Source organism: Sminthopsis crassicaudata, chromosome 2 (genome assembly GCF_048593235.1).
Source record: "Sminthopsis crassicaudata isolate SCR6 chromosome 2, ASM4859323v1, whole genome shotgun sequence".
Taxonomy (NCBI): Eukaryota; Metazoa; Chordata; class Mammalia; order Dasyuromorphia; family Dasyuridae; genus Sminthopsis; species Sminthopsis crassicaudata.
Genome location: NC_133618.1, coordinates 398341863 through 398365490, shown reverse-complemented (window position 1 = coordinate 398365490; position 23628 = coordinate 398341863). Strand labels below are relative to the sequence as shown.

The window sequence follows — 23628 nt, the reverse complement described above, 5'->3', positions numbered from 1 at the left end:
ATCCACCCACCCCATCCACCAGGGTAACACTTCCTTACTGCCAGAGCCTTTGAAGCCTTTTTTCAGCACCTTGGACAAATGACAACCTTTCTGGACCTCAGTTTCTCTCTCTCTTTTTTTCTCAGTCTTCAAAATTAAGGAGTTGAATGGGATGCTCTCTGAAATTCTTTCTGTTCTAAATTTTATATATCTTCAAGGCACTATTACTAGAAGGGTCCCTTGATGAAAGAGGGGCTGTTGCTAATAAGTGGGATGGAATGTGGAGCAGGAAAAGCAGCCTGGGATAAGAAAAAACTTGCCCTTGGACTAGGGACTAAGAGATCTGGCTCTTAATCCTTACTCTTTCTCTTACTAGCCAGATGACCTAATCTAATTAGGTGGAATCTAATAGAGACAAATGTAAAGTCCTGTACATGAATTAGAAAGAAAAATCAGCTGCCTGAGGTTTGAGATACAATGGGGGAGATGTGGGCTGCTGAAAAAGCTAATGAGGTCTGAGGCTGCATAAATAGAAACCTAGAAAACGGGGCAAGGGAAGTTATATTTCTACTGTCCTTTCCACTGGCCCTGTGACATCTCAAGTACCATTTCCAGCCCTGAGCACCATGTTTTAGGAAGGGCAATTGGAGAGGCAGCGTGAAATATGGATAAGGGTCCCAACCTCTGGGTGGGGGTGTTTAAGTTCCATCTCTGATGAATACTAGTTAAGGAACACTGGATGAGTTCTTCAATAACCTCAGACAACTCTCTCAAACTATGTTTCAGAGCAAATGCTTCTGTATTGGTAGAGAAGGAATTTCCTTATCTGGGGGTTTTCTATACTATTCAAGTCACAGGTTCAGTTAAAAAAAATTCAAGGGTCCTGTAGAAGATAGCACCCCAGAATGGTAAAGGGATTAGAAATCAGGAATTGGGTCTATTTAGAAAAATATGACTTAGGGGGCACATGGCTGATGTCCCTTTGACTACAGAGGACAGAACTGGGACTGCTGAGAAGTCACAAAGAGGCTGATTTTGGCTTTGTATAAGGAAAAAAATTTCTTAGAAACCAGCATTGCCCAAAGGGGAATGAGATGCTTTCAAAGTGAATTACTCATAGAGAGAGATGCTCAAAGAGAGGGTGGATAGCCACTTGTTGAAAATATTATAGAAAAGATTCCTGCACTAGGTAAGGGGTTAAATTAGATAATTCTGGAATTTCTCAGAGAATCTGAGATTCTATGACCTTGGGAAAATGTTACCTTCTCCAAACCTCAGCTTTCTCATCTGAAAAATGTGGATAATTTCTGCCTTTACTATCTCTCAGGGGAATTATGAGGATCCAAAGAGATTAGAGGTATTGAATTAGTCGATAAGCATTTATTAAGTGCCTACTATGTGCCAGGCAGTATGTTTACTGTTGACAATTCAAAGAAAAATAAAAGAGAGCACCTGTTCTTCACGCTATCACAGTTTAATGGGTGCATTTTGAAAATCATGAAACAGTCACAAATGTGAGTGGTTATAATGACTTTAGTGAGCAAATCTTTACTGTGAAATAGGCCTTGGTTTATGGACTGCTTTCTAAATCCAAGGCCATTTAGCTCTCTCATACTGCCCCTAAATTATTCTGAAAAAAAAAAAAGTTTGGAAATTGGATTGAGAACTTCATGACTTTCATTCAAATTCAAGATTTGCCAAACTTAGCTATATCACCTTAGGCAAATAATTTTTCTTTTTTGGATTTCATTTTCTTCCTTTATAAAATAAGGGGACTTTCAGGGCCTTTCCAGCTCTAAATCCCATGCCCCTAAATCCCCTCCATCCTCAACAGGGCTCTGGATTAGGCACCCTTCATTTGTCTTTTTCTAATAGAGATGTCATATAACTTGGCTATCCTGGAATTTCAACCAAAGGCATGCCTTTTGGAGACCTTCCTTAAAAGGGAAAAGAAGCAGTAATGGTTTTTGGTAGTAGTGTGGTAGGAGGGGGCAAAAGGGGAAGAGGTTATCTACGTGGCCATTGATCCTGTTAGATCATCCTGCTTCTCTCCTTTCATCTTCACTTACTGGCTTCTTAGAAGTCCCTTATTTATAATTTAAATTCCATCTTCTACAGGAAGCCTGTCCCAACCTCTCTTAATTCTAGTGCCTTTTCTCTGTTACTTATTTCCTATTTGTCTTGAATATAGCCATTTGAGAATATATATTTGTTTATTTTCTCCTCCATTAAATTGTGAGCTCCTTGACATCAGGGAATGACTTCTTTTTGTATCTCCAGTGCTCAGCACACACTGCCTCACACAAAGTAGGCACTTAATAAATTTTGGTTGATTGCCTAGAAAACTCAGGTTCCCTTGCTTTAAGATCTCCAGAAATGTAATTAGTTATTTGAATAAGTGATGAGTTCCCCATTGACAGAAATGTTTTTAAAAGGAAGCCAAATGATAACTGCTTCAGGAAGATATTGGAGGTAGATGCGCTTTGGGGTCTCTTCCAGATCTGAAATTCTGTGATTTCGAAGGCTAGACTGTGCCCCCTCACTTCCTGTTTCCCTCTCCCTCTACACTCTAGTCTTTCTCTCTGAGGGGTCACTCTGTCCTCCAATTAGACCAAATGCCTACACTCTGAAAGAACAGATCTGGATCCAGGCTGGGAATGTAGTTAAATAGCTAACAGTTTCCTTTGATTCATTCATTCCATTTGGTGCTTAAAATACATAATAGCCCCTCCAGGAGAGGAATTGCTCACCTAGGCAACGTGAACTTTCCACAGCCCCAAGTGCCCTAAATGATCTTTTAATCTCCAGAAAGAGGAATAGGTAATATAATGTGTAGGAAGAATAGATGATTTCCTTCATGGTATGCTTCAAATGAGATAATATATATAAAGTGCTATGTAAACAACTTTTCAGTGCTATGTCAACTGTAAAAGGCTATATATGTGAACTAAAAGTGTTTCAGAAGCACTAAGAAGACAACCTTTCACCCTCACATCTTTTTTTTCCCCCCAATGCCTGGGAAGTCCACCATTAACAAGATTTTTTCTATTGAATGGGGTTCTTTTCAGGTTCTGCTTTTAAAATGCAATCTCTTCTGGTTTTATTTTTCCCTTCATGCTCAAGGGATCTTTGAACCTTATTCTAATAAATTATAATAATAGCTTATATTTTGTATAAATATATTGGTATATAAAATGGAGTATTGACAATGTCTATAACATTGTTAAGTAACATAATTATTATTACCATTTTGCAGATGAGAAAACTAAGGTTAGAGGGGACTAATTGATTTGCTTGATGTCACAAAGCTAGTCAGTGACTGTCAGATTTGGATTCCAAATGGACCTCACCATTCAGCAGCAGCAGCCAACCTCTCCCCTGCCCCCAAATATCACCGAAATATGATCCAGTGAGACCAAAATGTTTTCTGGGAAGTAAAAAAAAAAAAGTGGGGGGAAGGGGCATCAAAGACAAATTCCTTTTGATTTACCATGTTGCTGACCATTGATTAAACTCCTCCCAGAAAGATTGTAGGTCTTCTGCCAACTGACAATCATTAATCAGAACATTTCTGCTGGAAAGGATCTTTCTGTTTTATGTCCTTTTATTTTATTTTTTGTAACCCATTCAAGAAAAAAATAACAGCAGCCAAAACAAGGAATATGTTGGAACTTCTGTTGGTTTAGTGTTCTTCAGCATCAAAGAAAATCTTCCATCTCCCAGGCCTTCTGTGTACCCTCTGTGCTGCTGTTGCGTTGGTGTGGGCCAAGGCTCCGGGCTGAGACAGTTCCAATACATCATGTCCCCGTGGCATCTGCCAGAGGGATGCTAAGCTCTCAGGATCCTGGATTGGGCTATAGATGCCATCTATGTCAGGGGGAGGTGCGGGGCCAAGCAGGTTTGAGAAGCCTAGTGTGGCTGGAGAAGGAAAATGCCCTGCATTGGGAGACTAGAGACCTGGATTATAATATAGGTTCTGTCTTTTAGTGTCAATGTGACTTTTGGGCAAGTACCTTAACCTCTTTGAAGCTTTGTTTCTTCATCTGTAAAATGGGCATTCTAATTACTGTCCTGACCCTTACAGGGCAGTTCAGGAATATCAAATGAGATAGCAAAGGGTTCTGAAAAATGGAAAGCATTATTAGATGGTTATAAGGGATTATGATGATGATGAAGATTAGAAAAAGAATTTGGCATAATGGATTTAGGACCAAAGCTGAAATCCAGAAGACATAGGTTCAGATATTGCCTGGGTCTGACACTATTTGTGTGATCATGGACAAGTCATTTAATTTCTCAAGGCCCCCAGACAATTGCCTAAGACTAAAATACAGAGTGACTAGTTTGCAGCCTTGGAGGGACATTTGTACACGGTCCAGACTTGAGAAAATATTTTGTTGCTTCCATTGCTTTGATACTTTGATACTAGACTTTCACAATGTCTCCTGTTTCTCCCCACTCCAATTTATAGAATCTTTTTCTTTAATGAGGCAATTGGGATTAAGTGACTTGCCCAGAGCCATATAACTACTAATTGTTAAGTGTCTGAGGCTGGATTTGAAGTTAGGTTCTCTTGATTTCAGGACCAGTATTCTATCCACTTGCTATCTTTTTAAAGAGCAAGTCTGACTATTTCAATATTCAATAAACTCCAGTAATACCCTATTACTTCCAGGATTAAAATAAAATCCTTTGTTTGATATTCAAAGTCTCCTATAATCCCCAGACTTTTACCTTTCCAGTCTTCTTACACAATTTCCTCCGCTCCCCCCTTCCCCTACTCTGCAACTCAGTGATGACTGACTCCAGAAATTTTCATTCTTGTTGCCCTTATATAAAGCAGTCTCCCTCCTCATATCCTCCTCCTGGTTTCTATAGCTAAAAATCCTACTTTCTCTAGGAAGCCTTTCCATTTCCCCTTAACATCAGTGCCTTCCCTCTGTGGATCAAATTTAATTTATGCCATATATGGGCAGCTAGGTAGCACAGTGTATAGAACACTGAGCCTGAAGTCAGGAAGACCTGAGTTCAAATGTGATGTGTTCACCTCATTTCTTTATTTGCAAAATGAACTCAAGAAGAAAATGCCAAACCACTCTTGTGTCTTTGCTAAGAAAAAACCAAAAGAGATCACAAAGAGTCTGAGCAGCTGAACAAACGATACTATACATAGTTTATTTGTACATAGTTATTTGGATATTGTCTCTCTCATTAGACTGTGAACTCCTTGACATTAGTCTCTGTCTTTTACCTTTCTTCATATTCCCCACACTTAGCACAGTATCTGGCATAATAGGCATTTAATAAATTTCTATTGACTGACACCAGTGCAGATTGCAATCCATCCAAGCCTTCTTATGATTCTCCTTGATGTGTTTCAGAGGGACAACCTAATATGCTGGAAATCTCTTCTAGGTCTTTCAATCTTTCATATAGATGGGTTCAGTACTTGGTTATTCATTTATATCTCTCTTAATATGTGATTCACCCACCTCCTTTTCTGGCCCTTCCTGCTGATAATAATGTTTAAGAATCAATCAAGCTTGGAATGTGCCATCCGCATCTAGAGAAAGAAATATGGAGACTGAATGTGGATTGAAGCGTGGTATTTTCACCTTTTTGTTATTGTGGTCCTTTGCTTGTTTTTTGTTTTTTTTTCCTTTCTCGTGTTTTTTTCCCCTTTTGATCAGATTTTTCTTGCACAGTATGATGAATATGGAAATATGTTTAAAAGAACTTCGCATGTTTAACCTATATTGGATTGCTTGCTGTCTTGGGGAGGAGGGAGGAGGGAGTGAGGAAGAAAAATTTGGAACACAGGGTTTTTCAGAGGTAAATGTTGAAAACTATTTTTGAGTGTATTTGGAAAAATAGAATACTCAAAGAAAAGACTTTAATTACAATTTAAAAAAGGAATCAATCAAGCATTCAAACATTTATCAGGTACCAACTTACTATTTGCCATGTATAGTCCTGGGTACTTGAGATACAGAAACAAAAAAGTAGCAGTCCCTGCCCTCAAAGAGTTTACATTTTATCGAGGGAAAGAAATATACACATCAAATACATATAAAATAAATACAAAGTAATTTTGAGGTGGAGAGGAGACAGTAGCTGCCAGAGGCATTAGGGAAAGTTTCCTCTCTGGGGAGATGTTTAAGCTCAGCTTTAAAAGAAAGAAAAGATTCTAAGTGTATTCCAGGCACTGAGAAACAGAATGTAGAATGTGAGAAAGAGCATGAAGGATAGATCACAGATTATGTGAACAGGAACAATGCATAATAAGTCTGGTAAAGTAATTACTTAAATAATCAGATGAGATGATGCATGTCTTTTCTGAGCATTATGACAAACACATTTTGTTTCAGTCATACCAAACTCTTTGTGATCCTATTTGGGATTTTGGGATCTTGGCAAAGATATTGCAGGTAGTTTGCCATTTCCTTCTCCAGTCTATTTAAAGATGAGGAAACTGAGGCAAACAGGGTTGAGTGACTCGCCCAGGATCATGCAGCTAGGAAGTATCTGAGGCTGGATTTGAACTCATGAAGATGCCCTGTAGCTTATACACTGTTCCACCACAAATATAGTCTTTGCCTAGCTGTAGGAAAGATATTGTATATAAGTCCAAATCATAATCTAAGAGTCTGACTCCTTTTAGTCCAGGGTTTATAGGTAAGAAAGAATCTTAGAGGGGAAGTCCCCTCTAAGGGAAGCCCCTTCATTTTAGAAATGATGAAGAGATCTGGAAAATTTAACTAATCACACAACTAGTAAATAGTAATGTTGAGAGTTGAACCCCAGTTTTCTGACCCCAGAGCCTTGAATCTTTTTTATTAACTTAAGGGCATCACCATCCAGATTGAGTTTCTCTGCTGAACCAGAGGGGCCAAGAAGCTAGACCAGGAAGTTTCTGTGGGGAAAGTATAGGAGGAAAGATAGACATTGTCTTCGGTGGGTGAGGTTAGGCAAGTGGAGTCAGCCCCAGTAATGGGTAATACTGAAATCTAAAGGCTCTGGTTTAGGCTACTTTACTGTTAGCAGCTCCCAACTGGAAGCTTTGCACTTGGTTCCCAAGGGTATGCTCAACAGGCAGTGAGAAAGCCATTTTCTTGGTGTGACTCCCTGATGCCCAGGTCCTGGCTAGACCCCAGTTCCTTCTCACAGACCATTAGCAGTTTTCCACATTCTCAGTGATGGGTCCCGTACTCCCAGCCCATCTGTCTAGACCCCTCCTTTCTCCCACTTCCTTAGCTGGGAACCCAGGCCATCTGGGTGGCACCAAGTGGAGGGAATTGGAGACCAGTTATGAAAAGAACTCCTCGTTCTTTTTCTCTTGTCATATCTGTTCCCTGCAAGGATCTGTATCGTTCTGTTCTCTCTTGCCCCAGTGCTGTCTGATGATATCCTCCGGCACCATACTGTGGACACCAGGAGTAGTACACCCCCCAAGAGATGTGATCAAGCGTTCACATACTCATATACACTCACAAACTGGCTCCAACACCAATCATATGTTCTTGGGCAAATCACTTTACTTCTCTGACACTGTTTCATCATCTGTAAAATGGGCATGACAATACTTTTCAGGGTTGTTGTGAAGGAAGTCCTTGGTGAACCAACTACAGGAGTGTGAGCTAATATCAGGAATGTGTGAATGTCCTTGTGAGAACTGGACTTGAAATCAAGGGACCCTGATTTGAATGCTGGCTCCCAAAGCCAGATGATCATGAGATCATTTGAATTCTTTGATCCTCAGTTACTTCATCTGTAAAATAGGAATAATAATAAATCCTACTTCATGGGATTTATGTGGGTGAGGAAATCACTTTGTAAAACTTAAAGCATCACATTATTCTATTATTATAGCCAGGATCTAGGCTTCTACCTCTAACACTTGCCACCCCCTCTTACCTCTAGGCTTCTTTCTCTAATGTTTGCCACCTCCTTTTATATTCTCCAGGAGGGTCTTATTCTGAGACCCTTATGCTTCCCATTGAACCTCCCCACATCTCCCCCTCTCCCCCAGCCCTTGCCTATCCTGTCCTTTTACACACTGCCTAGCCACCAGCCCCCTCTCCCCCCACGCCCCCAGACATCTGCTCCTTTCCCATGCAAGAAGGGGGTGAGTTGTCTGTGCCATTTTCAGAGATTTTTCTGCTGCTTCTAGGGCTGCTTAGGAGACAGTCCTGTAAATATGCCTTTGAAACAGCAACAAAAACAAAAGAAAGAAAATAAAAGTGAGAAAAATTAGACTTCAAATCTAGTTCTGTTTGCTGATAGTGTGAAGGCAAGTCATTTCTTACTGGGCCTCAGTTTCCTCATCTACAAAATGAGGTACTGAGAACTTGACATGCTTCATACACTCTGGTTTTCTAGCTTTAAACATAACCTGTGATTTAAGTAGTAAAGCTAAAATTTGAATCCAGGATCTAAGATCCAATGGTCTTTCTACTGTATCTCATGTTGCCTTTTCTTCCTTCCATCCTTCCATTCTTCCTTCTTTCCTTCTCTTCCCTCTCTCTTCCTCCCTCCTTCCCTTCCCTTCCCCTTCCTTCCTTCCTTCCTTCCTTCCTTCCTTCCTTCCTTCCTTCCTTCCTTCCTTCCTTCCTTCCTTCCTTCCTTCCTTCCTTCCTTCCTTCCTTCCTTCCTTCCTTCCTTCCTTCCTTCCTTCCTTCCTCCTTTAGTGCTGAAAGGGTCTTTAGAGGTCATTCAGTCCCATCATGCCTCATTTCATAAAGGGAGATAGGATGCAGAGGATCACACAGACAGCAGGTGGCAAAATCAGGATTGGAATCCAGGTCTTTTGGTTTTAAAGCCAGCATTATTTCCATTGTTCCAGTCTGGGACCTCTCTGACCGCTTGCTTCTCCTGAAGTGTAGCTCTGGAGAAGTTCCAGGAAAGAATCCTTGTGAATAGAAAGTATTTATATAACACTTGAAGGTTTACAAAGTAATCCCTTTCAGCTTAATCCTGTGAGCCTATGATCTAAATTAGACTGTAAATTCCTAACTGTGGGGACTATGGCTCCATAGCATGATAGGTTGGGAAAAGTACTGAGCTGTATTGTGAGGAACCCTGGCTTATAGTCTAGGGTTGGCACTAACTCACCATGTGGCCTTGGATAAACCCTTTCCTCTCTGGGGACATCAGTTTCCCTATCTGTAAATTGAAAGCATTTGAACTAATAACATTTATGGAATTTTCTAGCTCTCACATTTTAAGAGGCTTTTTTTTTTTAGGTTTTAGGGTGTTTTGAGCCCTTGTCCCTCTCCCCACACCAGCACCCTTCAGTGGCTCTGTTCCCTTTCAAGGCCACCTTCTCCTACTTCCTGGCCCAGAATGAGGGTTTCCCCCCCACATTCAGCATGTGTCCTCTGCTTCTGGGCCCTCATTATATTTTGACCTTTTTTCCCTCCTCCCCAGGGGTGCCTTTTCCATTGTTAGAAGATGTGTGAAAGTGTTAGCTGGTCAAGAGTATGCTGCCAAGATTATCAACACCAAGAAGCTCTCAGCCCGAGGTAAGTGACTTTGCTCTGCGTTTCTTCTTCCCTCTTTAGAATCTTCTTTCTCTTTTCCCACCCCTATACTTCATTCTCCAGCAGTTGGATGTGGGCCAAGACCAGGTCCTGTTTTGCCTGAGAAGAACTTGGGGAGAAGAAGGGAGAAGGAGGAGAAATGAGCTTTCCTCTCTTCTTAGATTCGAATTCTTTGTTCTATGGTTGGCCTTGAATTTAGAGTCAGAGGACCTGGGTCTTGGCTTTCTGCCATTTACCAGCTGTGTGATGTTGGGAAAACCAGCTCCTTTCTGAGCTTTGGCTTTCTTTTCTATTAAAAAAAATTTTTAGACCATCTGTCTTTCTTTCAGGCTCTTTCCAGTTCCAAATCCCATGATTTGATAAATTTTTATTTGCACTTTGGAATCATACCATTGCTTCTTTCTAAAGGATGTGGAGGCTAATGACTACAGTTTATCTGACCTACTGTGGAGTTTTGGAGGGCCTAACACATGCTTCTGTTTTCCCCCAAGTTATAGATAAATAAGTGGCTTTGTAGACATCATTTTCCTTCTGGGTACATAAAGACCCAAAGTATGGCTATCTTCCCTGCCTCTTTTTTTCCCCTCCCCTAATCCCTGAGGCAGTTATAAGTGTAAGATTTCATATTTACCCTTTTGAAATTTTATCACAGTGATTATTAGATTTAGAGTCAAGAAAGCTGATTTCAAATCCTGCATCTCATACCTAATGACTGTGTGACCCTGACTAAATCATTTAATCTTGTTGAGCCAATTGAATAATATTTATTCAATCCAATGAGGATTTATTAAGTACTCACCAAATTCTATGCGAAGCATTCCAGATCAAAGACAAAAATAAAAATGTGACCTTGACTTTAAGGAGGATATCTTATTGAAAGATATTTAGGAACAAGAACACCATAATAGTCTGTGGAGGGAGAGAGTTCAAAGCAGGGGGATCAGGAAAAGCTTCCTGTATGAGGTGGTACTTGAGCTGAATCTTGAAGAAAACTAGGGATTCTAACAGGTGGAGGTAAGGAGCGAATGCATTCTGGGGATGAGGGAACCACATATGCAGAAGTTCAGTTTGATTGCAATTAAACACTCACTGATGGTGAGATTTCTCACATCTTTGAAACCTTAATACATTGATGTAAATTTTACCATATTAGATTTAACTTAAGCTTTTGGAATATAAATAGGATTATAGTTTAGTCAGATTTGCAGCTATAGGTATTCACCTATCCATGTTTTCCTTATCTTTCAGTCTTTACATCTCAGATTCTTAAACTTTGAGTTGTGACCCTAAATGAAGTCTCATAACTGAATGTGGGGGTCATGAAATTATGATTTATTATCAATAAATATCTGATTTGTATACCTCTTTTATATACCTATTTACCAGGGTCTAGTAAAACATTTTTGGGCAAAAAGAGGTTGTGAGGGAAAAAGTTTAAGAAACCCTAATCTAGGTGAATGGATGTATTTGTCTGTGCATTTTAGGAATGCTTATGCTCACATTGATACAGTATTTTAGGGATTTCAAACCATTCCAAACCTAATGATCTTGTGAGGTAGTGCATTATTCTCTTCATTTTACAGATGAACTAAGACTCAGAGAAGTAATGGGGCTTGAGTCACATAGTTAATAAATGTCAGAGCTGGGATTCAAATCCAGGACTTTTCTGATACCAGGTCAAATACTATTCTCATAATCTAGGTTACTTCTCTAAGAGCAAGGTATAAGAGGATCCCAGTCTAGTGTCTTCCAGTCTTCTGCTCTTCTTACTCTTCTCTATTCTCTTCCAGAATTAATGCCATTATAATGAAGGGTTCTATGTCAGTTCATCTGGAGGAATAACCTCCCTCTCCTGATCCACCATCATAGATCTGTTTGGGATTGGCATTGACTCGGCATTTGGCATCTTCCCAATTTTATCTGGTCTCCTTGGAATCTCAGTCTTATGGCAGTCAGGTTGGCCAGAGTCAGGTACCAGAAGCCACTAAAAACAATATAGTTCATACCCTATACACCCATGACTCAGGCCAAAGTCTTGATTCTGTCCTCTCCCAGAAATTCTCCCAACTCTCCCAGGATCTAAAAGTCCATCTATTCCCTTAATCTAAAACTGGTTGTTGGGGAGGATACCCATAAGACTTTTATTACCTTTTGGGGATATGGAAAGGAACAGCAAAACTGCTCCTTTTACAGGCTACTCCACAAAGAGATTGGGACAAGCTTTTGTAAGGAATAGCAATCTATACTCAGCATGGTCCTTTTTTGTCATTTGCCTCAGGCCCTGGACCATCCCCAGTATGATTCATCCTGGCACTTTTCTAATTGGAGATAGTCCTAATTGGAGAGGCTCTGTGCAATAGAAAGACTTGTGGGTATCCTTACTCTATCTACTGTGCCACATAGCTGCCCAAAACTGCCAAAGAGCTAATGAGTATCAAAATCAGGATTTGAAGTTAGATTTTCCTAACTCCAGATCTAGAATTCTATTCTCAGTAGAGATACTAATGATCAAGGGAGTGATGACAGAGGGATGTCTCCTGTCATTTTCTTCTCTAGCTCATTTTACAGTGTAGGAAACTGAGGCAAACAGAGATTAAATATCTTGCCCAGGGCCACACAGCTAGGTAATGTTTGAGGCTGGATTTGAATTTAGATCTTCCAGATTAGGGATCTGGGACCCTATTCAATATATCACCTACTCACTGAACCCCACTGCCTTCAAAGCTTCAGGTTTCTCAAGAATTTAGCCTTCCAACAGCAAAGAGACTAGGTACAATTTCTCTGAGCAGATTTTTCTTCTGGCTATTCAGTCACTGCCAACAAACTAAAAAAATAAAGTTTCTTTCTTCTTACTCCTGGGAATAAGTTCCAGGTGTCCATAGCTCTCTGGGGAGTGTGTTCCTGGCTTTCCAATCAGAAGAGTAGTCCTATGGGATTTAGAGTAGAAGATAACCTGAGAGGTCTCATTTAGTGATTTTATTTCACAGATAAGAAAACCATACAATAAATAAGCAGAAAAGCCAAGATTTGAATCCATGTCTTCTCATTCCAAATCTAATTCTTTCTCCTCTGTACCACATTTCTTGCTTTTACGTCAGTGTGACGGGAGAAGGGGATGTGGAAGGCTCCAAGGTCATAGTGGGAGGTAGTGGTGCTGGTGGTGGTGGTGGTGACTGGCTGCTGGTTTTCATCTATGTTTGGGAATGGGGTTGGTTCACTTGGCATTCAGCCATCCCACAGAACAAGGAAATCTCTGTGACCAAAACCCCAGGCCTGAATTAAGCAATGGAACCTATCAGCTTAACGTCTCCTGTCCAGCTCCTTTCCCTTCTCTGTGCAGTTCAGTTCTATGAAGGTTGTAGCCAAAGTCACGTACAGGAATGCTATATCAATGGGGTTCCAAAAATAGATTATAGTTCATCCAAAAATGTGAGTTACTGGTTAGAAAAGAGATTTCCAAGGGGTGCCCAAGGAGTGGGACTTCCAAGTGGAAAGTAGACACCTCCCAATGTCTACATGTCTAAAAATGCTTTTTAATCTTGGCACTCTAATAGGACCCATTTGAAGTAATAGGGAAAAAAGGAAATGTGCTGTGAGAAGAGACATTTCTCTCTGTCTCCATCTTCCTGTCTTGTTTTTGACTCTCAAGTCACTCAGTTTTCTTATTTGCAAAAATAAAGCTATCAGGATGATCTCCCTGGGCCCATCTGACTTTTAGATCATGGAATGTTTCTATTTTGATTGGGCAGGAAATGAACAAAACCTGGGTCCTAGTCCTAAGTTTGCTATATGATCAAAAACAAGGCATCGCCTCTCTCAATGCCTCAGTTTCCCATCTTTAATATGAGAGGATGGCTCTTTCAGTTATGAGGCCTTTAACTTTGCAGCTCTGTACATTAACAAGGGAGAGAAAGAGAGGCATAGTGGATACAAAGCCAGTTCTCATGTTAGGAACACCTGAGTTCAAATACTGATTATGAAATAATCATATGGCTTAATTTTTCAATGTTCCAGATAACTTCCTTGTTGAGTTGGTGCCAGTCTATATTGGTAAAGGGAAATTGCTCTGATTGGAGTTTCATACACCAATGAAATGTAAATGTAAAATAGCTTATATAACACATTAAAATTAAGTGTTTCCCTCATGACAACCTTGTGAAATAAGAATTATAGCTTTTCCTATCTGGGTTTTATAGATGGGGAAACTGAAAATCCAAAAGGATTGATGTCCCTTGGGATCATGGAGCTAGTAAATGGGAGAAATGGGGTCTTTCTTATCCAGATTCTAGCACACTCCATCTAGCACCATGCTGCCTTGAAACAAAGGATGAATTCGGTGATACTGATTATCTCTTACAGTACTGACAGAGCAATTTCCTATTTAACCAGGCAAAATGGACTAAGCTTGGAGCTCATGAAATCTGGTTGAGTTTAAAAGATATCAGGCAATAGGCATTAAATAAAAATGGGGAGGAAAATAGACTCCGGAAGGGGGCATAGTATTTTCAATAGAAGAGTATTAAAACTACTAGGAAAATATGATTATGTGTGCTCTCCTGCCATCTCAACTTTCTTCCCCCTGCCCCTAAGTTGGTGAAAATCCTTTCTAGCTAGCTTCTTCCTCAGGGACTGGGGAGGTAAGTAAATTGACTTTCTTCTTACAGAGATTTTCTGCTTACTATGCCATCTCTCCATTAGTTCTTAGTTGCTCTTGGGTTGGCCCATCTCTTTGCTGAAGAATATTTTTTCTAGGAAGTAATTTCTTCTGAAGAAGGAGATGGGGAAAGGTCAAGGATTTTCCAGCTCCTTTCTAAACAGTCCCTTCTGGCAGCTTGAAAGTTTAGCTGGGAAGCAGCTGTAATTGGTAGAAAAGCAACTTGTCAATTTTGATTTGTGGTTCTCCAGTATTCTGAGAGGTGTAGATAGGGGGATTTGAGCTGGTGGGTGGGGCTGGAAATTTAGGGTTGGGAAGAGGGTGGGGACACAGGCTTTGAGGCGTTGATGAAATGAAACTTATTTTGTACTATTCCTTTCCTCTACATTCCAGCCAGACTTAATTACTCAGTGTCTCTGATCTCATCCTGACCTCTTTGGTCTTTCTGCAATTTTTTATACTATTTCTCATGCCTCAAATGGATTCCTGCAACTTCTGTCTCTATCTTTTTTGGAAATCTACCCCCCCATCTCCTCCTTTGAGTCCCAACTTAGTGCCATATCCTCCAACAAGCCTACCTGCCCTCCCTTCCCAGATGAAAATTGTTTGTCCTTTCTTAGATATCCTATAGCACTCCCTCCCTTTTCCCCTTTGCACTTATCCATGATTCCATGATTGAGGGCTGGCCCTACACTCAACCTGTGGGTCAAGATACGATATCTAGGAATTGGAGGCTTTAGAAAAAGGAAGAAAACCATTACAGTTCTCCTTCCTTTTTTCAGAAGGAGAAAGGATGTTGTGGGTAGTGATTTCACCAAGAGCAGGATACCTTTGGTCTTGTGTCTTATACTAGAATGTTTTGTGCTCTAAGGCTTTGCCTTTGTCCTCATTTCCCTTGACCTTCAAAAATAGTGGTAAAGAAATAACCTCAGGGAATGAGGGGCACAGGGCCAGGAACCATGTATGATCTAGAACCATTTGCCTTGAGTTTTTCTTTTAAAAAAGATAGGCAGGTCTCATCCCAGAGCTGGGATGATGTGTGTGGTATGTACTGGAGGCAGGCTTCTCCCCTATCCACCAGCTCTGACCTCAGAGGAATCCAATTCCTCTAATTTCCCAGAGGCCTGGGCTTGGACACAAATACTTCTTTCTCCTAACCCAGGAACCACGTAGGATTTTCCAGCAAATTTTCCAAGTGGTGACCAAGAATTGAGTAAAACAAATTTCCTACCACAGGTATCTTATCCTAAACCCTCTCTAATTTGGCCATAGAGATTATCTAGCTTCCCAAGCTTACTGATCCCGTGTTTATCTAGCCAGAACTCAGACTTGGCCTTGCCACAGTGAAATGACCTGCCAATATCTGTCCCCATGAGCACCAAAGAGCTTCAGCAGCTCTGGGGTAAAGACTATTAGAGAGTAGGGAAGCCTTGGAGAATATGCTTACGATCTGGTAAGAGATGGCCTCTTTCTTATGCTATGTTTTCAGAGTATCATTAGAACCTTAGAATGCAGAATTTCAAAGCTAGAAGGGACCTTAGGATAGAGACTGTGAGAGTAGGAGGGAACCTTAGAATGGGCTATAAAATGTTAGAGCTTAAAAGGGACTTCAGAGATAAGTTAATGCAACCCTATTTTCTCCTCTCTTTCTCCTCTCTCCTCCCCTATAGTGAAGCAGGGCGTTTAGGGGTTCAGAGAGGAGATGAGGAGACCACTTGGTCTTTGGGAGGAAAAATCCACTTCACTCTCCCACCCACAGTCCAACCCAATATAGATCTGACCTGGAGTTCCTTGTGTTTCAGATCATCAGAAGCTGGAGCGAGAGGCCCGCATCTGCCGCCTGCTGAAGCATCCAAACATTGGTAAGGAAATATGCCCTTCCTTGTTCTCCACGAAAGGGAGGGATGATTGAGAGGGGTTGCACTTGTGGATAAGAGGAAAAAAATGGGGCTGGAGTGGGGTGCCAGTGGGTAGTGAGGATGGGGCTTGCGTCTCCTGGTATTGTGGTAACTCCTGGACAGAATGGGGGGGGGATGAAGAGGTAATTTTGGACTCTTTGAAGCGGGGGGAAGGAGGGGACTGGGTGGGGGTGGAGGGCAGCCACATTCCTTAAGAAGCAGCTGGGGGTGGGGTGGGGAGGGGGGGGAAGAGAAGGCCTTTTCCGCCCAGCCTACGCCTGCCGGCAGCCTCCTTCAGAAAAGCTGTTTCAGGAAAACTCCTGAAGCTCCGAGAAAGATTAAAATAGTCCCTAAAGGGGAAAAAAATTCCCAATGTACCCCCCTTGCCCCCCACACACAACAAACCCACCAACAGTGATGCTGAGTCAATCTGTCACCCACCCTCGCATGTAGCCAGCACCCCCTCCCCATCCCAGCTCTGCAGCAAGCCCCCAGCCCTCAAAGGGAAGTGTGAAGAAGTGGTGGCAATTCGGTTACTTTTCTGTGGAAGGTAGGTTACCTGAAATGGCAACTGCACCTCACCTAGAATGGGAACCTTGGCAAGAATAGCCCTCTCTCAAGTCCACTCAAGAATGAAAACTCCCAAATTGTTATTGCTGGTCTTTCCTCAGGCTGATAGGTTGGTAGAGAAGGTTCTGGTACATCTGAGACATGACTTAGAACATAGGGTCTTAGAGATGACATAAACAATTTAGACTATGTACTCTACACTTGTTGGGGTAACCAGGCAAGGTTTGCTCATAGCCACAGAGATGACATTCAGTCTCATGTCTTCCTGCTCCTAACTGAATATTCTTTCTACTTTCCTTACCAATATGAGCAAGTTAGAGATAATCTAGGTGTATCTAGAAGAAAGTTTCCATAGTCCTATCCACCTGACTTGTTTCTTGGAGTTAGATCCCTGTGTTGCCAACTGCCTAGTCTCAACTCTCAAAACAAAGTGTCTGTCACAAGCTTCTATCTGTTGTCTTTCTCTCTGGCTTCGCACTCTTGGAAGGGGTCTCTCCCCGTTGTCCAATACATCCTTCCCCATTTGTCCTCCAAACCTGAGGCAGATAGAGGCATTGTGAAATAGTGTAGAGAATCCTGGCCTTGAAGACAAGAGCATCTGGGTGTGTGACTCTCGGCAAGTTAGTAAATCTGTTAGTAGATCTCTTTGTATCTCAGTTTCCTCACTTGTAAAATAAGGGGATTGGATTCCATGACTTCTAAAAGTCCCTTGTAGATCTAAATCTATGATGCCATGAGATGTCAAAATAATAGCATTTATATGATGCTTTAAGATCTACAAATTGCTGTATGTATAAAATCTCACTTGATTTTCAAAACAACCCTCATTTTTGGGGTTGAGGAAACTGAGTCAGAGTGATTTGTTTAGGGTAAGTAAATGGCTGAGGCAGAATTTTTTTTTTTGAGTCAATTAGGGTTAAGTGACTTGCTCAGGATCACACAGCTAGTTAAGTGTCTGAATCAGACCCGAACTCCGGTCCTCCTGATTCCAGGACTGGTGCCCTATTCACTGTAGCACCTAGCTGCCCCTGAGGTAAGATTTGAACTCAAGTATTTCTGGCTCCAAGCAGGCATAAGGCCACCTCAACATGCCTTCGAGACAAAGTCCTGTTTCTTAGGTGCTACACAAGAATAGAAAAGAAAAATCCTTCCCTCTCCATTCTTCCTATACTTTGCTGCCTTTCTTTTCCTCTTGGTCTCTGAGATTTCAGCTTAAGAAAGGTTTGATATTTGCCAGGCGGCAAAATAGTGCAAAATGCAGATAGGAAGATCTGAATTCAAATCCTAGTCTCTCTCTTCCTCAGTTTCCTGAATGGCGATAATAAAAGTACCTACCTCACAAGGCTGGTGTGGAGATCAAATAAGATAACATACATAAAGTTCTGTTGGGGGAGGTAGCCCCCTTTGATATTACTTGTTTAATCTCCAACTTCCTTTGTAGTTTCAGCACCCATTCTAATGATCTGAAATTCTTTTTTGGGGAGAGACAGAAGGAGATAACAGAGAATTCCTGGCTCATTTACAACAAGAAGAGAATTCCTGTCTTATTTACAACAACAGAGAATTCTTGTATTATTAACAAATATCTCCGGAACCTCGTGTCGTGGATAGCATCTCTGTGCAAACATTGTTTTGATGACTCTAGTTATGTATATAAGGAAGGTTGAAAAATGGAATCTTTGCACTTGGTGTGTACAGCCAGTGCCCACCAACTGGTGTCTCCTTGCAGGCAGTTTGGTCTTCCTGAAGGCCAAATGCTTGTCTATCCCTTTACTATCAATAAAGACTTTGTTTCCATACAACATTGAGTAGCAAATTCATTTGCTACCGAATTCTTGTGGTGGTTACTTTGGGAAGGAGAAAAGGAACTGAGCCATCTTGGTTTATAACTCAGTTTACTCCTCATCAGTTCATTTTTTAAAAATAGCATTTTTTTCCCAAATAAATGTAAAGATAGTTTTCAAGCTTTGCAAAACCTTATGCTCCAAAATTTTTTCTCTCTCTTTCTCCCTTTCCTCTCTTCCTCGCCCTCCCTCCCTCTTTTCTCTCCCCCTCCTTCTTTCCCCCTCCTCACCCCTCTTCCCTCTCTGTCAATTTCTCCCTCCCTGCCCTCCCTTTCCTTCTCTCTCCTTTCTTCTTCCTTCTCCTCTTTCCCGCCTTCCCTTCACTTTTTGATGCATTTCTCCTTCTTTGTGTTGTCCTCTCCCTTTCCCGTTTTTTCTTTTTCCCTCCTCCCTCTTTCTCCCTCCCTCTCTCCCTCTCTCTCTCTGTTTCTGTCTCTCCCCCCTCTTCTCTCTCCCTCTCCCATCTCTCTCCTCTTTCTCTTTCTTTCTCTTTTCATCCTACTCTAGACTGTAAGCAATCCGATTGTATGTAAAGTTCTTTACAAACTTCAGAGCCTACATAAACATCAGGCCATTACTATCATTACTATTAAGCCCCTAGTGCTTCAGCCAGTGTAGTCTGGGGCCTGTACTAGCCTTGCCTACCACCCTGTCAGGCTGTTGCCATAGCTCCCCTAAGCTGCTGGCTTAGGTTCTGGCTCCTCCTAGTCTCCTTTTTTTTTTTTCCTATTGTGGTTTCTACTCTCCCAATTCAGTTGCTCATTCAAAAGATATTTATGGGGCTGGGGGTGTGGTGTAGGAGGAGACCCTGGGCAAGGTGCTATGGGGGAAGGGCCTAAGATGAACGAGATAGTTTCTATCTTCAGCAAGCTAGTTCTCAGTAAGGAGGATAAAACCAGGACTGTTGTGAGGCTCAAAAAAGGTAATGATGTAAAGCACTTTGCACACCTTAAGGCACCATAGAAACGTGAATTATTATTATTATTAGCTTCCAGTCACCCAGTCTCCATTCTGGTTATAATTTAATTTTTTTACGTGTATTCCTGCTAAGCTCAAACAATGTTTATAGAGCAATACAGGGGTATGCTGGCAAATATTTAACAGCAGAAAAAAAAATAGGCACACATACTTTTAAGCTTAATTTGCATTATTAACATTTTCTTCTCGATTTCTTAAGTCTAGACAATCAAGGAAGCAAAAAAATCAAGCTCTGATTTATAGGGATTGCTGATTTCTGAGGTGTAAGTGCTTACACTGACAATTTAACAACCAGTCCTCACAAATCTGTTAGAGCAGGCTCTAGCACTTGCCTGGTGAAAATGAATAACTAGTCTAAGGTAGAAGGAGAGAAGGATTTTTTTTTAATTTTTTAAAAATTAATTTTATAATTAAAATTTTTTGGCAGTACATATGCATGGATAATTTTTTTTACAACATTATCCCTTGTATTCACTTTTCCAAATTTTCCCCTCCCTCCCTCTACTCCCTCCCCTAGATGACAGGCAATCCCATATATGTTAAATGTGTTACATTATATCCTAGATACAATATATGTGTGTAAAACCAAATTTCTTGTTGCACGATAAGAATTGGATTCCGAAGGTGTAAGTAACCTGGGTAGAAAGACAATAGTGCAAACAGTTTACATTCAATTCCCCGTGTTCCTTCTCTGGGTGTAGCTGATTCTGTCCATCGTTGATCAACTGGAACTGAATTAGATCTTCTCTTTGTCGAAGATCTCCACTTCCATCAGAACTTATCTTTATACACTATTGTTGTTGAAGTGTATAGTGATCTCCTGGTTCTGCTCATTTCACTCAACATCAGTTCATGTAAGTCTAGGAGAGAAGGATGTTAAAGAGATATAGAGAGTGAAAGATCATACCTATTTTCAGGAATCAGGAAATAATGCTAGCTTATTTTTATATAGATCCTCTGACTTTACATGCATTATCTCATTTGATTCCTCGTAAAGATTCTGTGAAGTAACTGTCATTATATTATCTCTAATTTACACATAGGGAAACTGAGGCTCAGAGTTTTTTAGTGGGAATAAGTATTTATTAAACTCTTAACTATCTATCAGATATGGTGCTAAATGCTTTGCAAATATCTCATTTGATCCTCACAACAATTCCCTTGAGGTAAGTAAGCTATAATTATTCCCATTTTACAGCAGTGGAAACTGAGATGCAAATAGAGGTTAATTTGTCCCAGGTTACACTACTATTAGTGCTTGAAGTGGAATTTCAACATAGGTCTTCCTGATTCTATGCCCAGTGCTCTACCTTTTCTGTAAGAGATGGCATTTGACTCTAAAATATTGATAGAGTGTCAATGGGAGGGATAAAGATAGGAAAAATTCTCAAAGAATCATTGTGTGGAAAAAAGAAAAGATCCAGGAAAGCATAGTTTATGTTTGGGGTACAGTATACAGTACAATTTATCTGGAGTGCCGAGCATATACAGGGTACCCCAAAGGTCTTAGTGCAATTTAAAGCTTTGTGTTCTAAGACATTTGGGATGCCCTGTACAGAGAAATAATGTGCCCCCAAACTAGAAAGATTGTTGAATGGGGTCAGGATATTTAAAGCCTTAGGTTGAGAAGTTGGGCTTGGTTTAGTAGCAGATGGGGAAGCATGGAAGGCTTCTGAACAAAGAAGTGATGTGGTCAGATTTGGGTCTTGGAAGATTCATCTGGTTGCAGGCTGGATTGGATGGGGGGAGAGCAGGAAGCTCAGTGAGGAGGCTATTTCTATAGTCTGAGGAAGAGGCAATTGAGGTGGTGGCAGGAAAGGAGAGAAAAGGACAGAAAAAAAAAAAAAAAGAAACCATGAGAAGATAGAATTGCTTAGGGAGAGGAAGAAAAATATGACTGAGTATTATTTGAGCCTGGGCAACTGGGGGCGTGGAGATGGCGCCCAGAAGGGTTGCAGTGTTTGAGGGTGACAACTCCATCAGCTATTTATACCCAGAATGCACTTCCACCTCCTTTTATTCCCCCCCCCCCCCTCCCCTTTCCCTGCTGCTTAGAGACTGAGGAGTGAGGACGGCTTCCTGAAGCTGCACAAACAGGCTGAGATTACTCATTGATGGACAAGGCCATGTTGCCAGGGCATGGATCAGAGAGTACAGAAAGGAACTGTAGCCTCCAGAGAGATCTGTAGGAGTCACTCAGCAGAGGGAAGAGGCTAGGTCCATGAACACATTTTCTTGGGGGATGGGAATAGAATAGGTTAGAATTGCACTGGAAAGACCTGGGTTGGGTAAGAAGAACCAGACAGATGTTATGGGTTCCCTTTCTTCTGAAAAGATTCAGTTTCTAGCTGTATTTACTCTGAGCAACTTAGAAGATAGCATGTATTCCCAGGAGGTAGAGAAAAAAAAAAAAGGATATGGGAAGTTTAGATCCAAAAGTAAATCACTTCAATCAGGAATCTATCCAGCAGTGTAGGACAGTGAATTTGGATTCAGATATCAGGGTCCATTTCTACTTCTTATCTGTGTGACTTTGGACAAATCATTTAACCTAATTGGGTCTCAATTTCCTCTGAAATTTTCCTTCCGAGAACTCTTAGAGCCTATGATCTTATAGGTTCAAATGTCAACTTTATCTCTTGCTACCTTTGGGTAAGTCGATGCTTCAATTTCCTCATCAATAAAAATAAGGGAGTTGGATTGGATTCTCTCTAAATTCTTTCAATTTAGAATCTTTTAAGCGCCTCAGAGTTGGAACCAAGTCTTAGAAGGCATCTAGCCCAAGTTTCTACATCTCTACTCCCCCCACCCACCCCGCATAGGAATCTGGGTGGTTTATAATACCATAAATATCATGCTTAAGTTTCACGATTTCATCAGTGTGGGTGCATTTACCACTGATGTAGGTTCTAGCCCCTCCCAGCTTAAGAATAAGGTTTTTAACAAAAAGCCCTGAGGGGTGGAGGAATTTTCTTGGTTGGCTGATTGTGGACTTTATGCCACTTAGCTGAAGGTGGATATCTGGAGAAGAGGCTCATTGTCTATGGGACCCATAGTTGAGATCTTTCTAGTCTGTTTTTTCTCTGCCTGGAAGTAAGTTAGCATGGCATATGGAGAGCACAGTGTAGTTGTACTAAGAGGTACTGGATTTGAATTCCAGCTTTGCCTGTTCACTTGTGAACCTAAGTTTCCTCATTTATAAAGTGAAAGGATTGGGCTAGTAGACATCTAAAGTCTTGTATAGCTCTAAAACTCATAATTAGTCACAAGCATAGTAAATAGCAGAGCTTGAATTAAATTCCAAGACCTCTGATTCTGAATCCATCACTCAGTGGTGGAGAGGAATCAGTCATTAAAGCCCTATTAGGGATTTACCCTGGTTTCTTAATAGCTATGTGATCACTTCATCTAGGTCTCAGGTTCTCACCTGTAAAATGAGGATTGGATTTAATAACCTTTAATGTTCCTTCCTGCTCTAAACGTATGAGTCTATGATATTTAGGGTCCCTTCAGTCTCTTATTTCTATCTATATGCTGATCTTTCATGAATGGGGCCTAATAGGGGATGCTGAGTATTAAGTCTGCAGAATTAGGGATTAGTTTGTGGAGCAGCTAAGTGGTGGAGCAGATACAGTGTTTGATCTGAAGTAAAACAATCCTGAGTTCAAATCCAGCCTGGGATACTTACTGACCATGTGACCCAGTTTCTTCAAGTTCCTCATGTGTAAAACGAGTTGGAGAAGGAAATAGCAATTCCAGTATCTTTGCCAAGAAAACTCCAAATGGGCTCACAAAGAATGAAAAAATGATTGAACAAGAATATTATTCCTTACCACCTGTCCCCTACCACCACATATACACATACAGAGCATAAGCACTCCTACTTTATCCTAGGGAGGAAGGCAAATCCACCTTGTTCCAAAATTTGTAAATTGTCTGAGCATAGATAAATCCCAACCTCTCTAAGCCTCTGTTTCCTTATCTAGAAGATGTACTACCCTATTTTACAAAGTTGTTGTGAAGAAAGTACTTTGTAAATTCTGAAGCATGATAGAAATTATTGCTAATATTACTAATCATATTATTAATAAGGATATTTAACTATTATTAGTACTAGTCTCCCCTTATTTTGCTGGGGCTCAGCACTCCCATCTATCACAAAGCCC

The 23628-nt window shown here is 40.9% G+C and overlaps 1 protein-coding gene across 4 annotated transcripts in view; it reads left to right on the top strand.

Annotated features, from left to right (window-relative positions):
- Positions 1-23628, top strand: part of CAMK2A (calcium/calmodulin dependent protein kinase II alpha) — a 79584-nt gene that overhangs the window by 6399 nt on the left and 49557 nt on the right. For all 4 annotated transcript variants that reach the window (XR_012486648.1, XM_074291776.1, XM_074291778.1 and 1 more), the window contains exons 2-3: positions 9406-9500; positions 15975-16034. Coding sequence is in view for 3 of the 4 variants with exons in the window: in XM_074291776.1 (XP_074147877.1) it covers positions 9406-9500; positions 15975-16034 (155 nt within the window). In the remaining variant the exon portion in view is untranslated. The remainder of the gene's footprint in view (positions 1-9405; positions 9501-15974; positions 16035-23628) is intronic.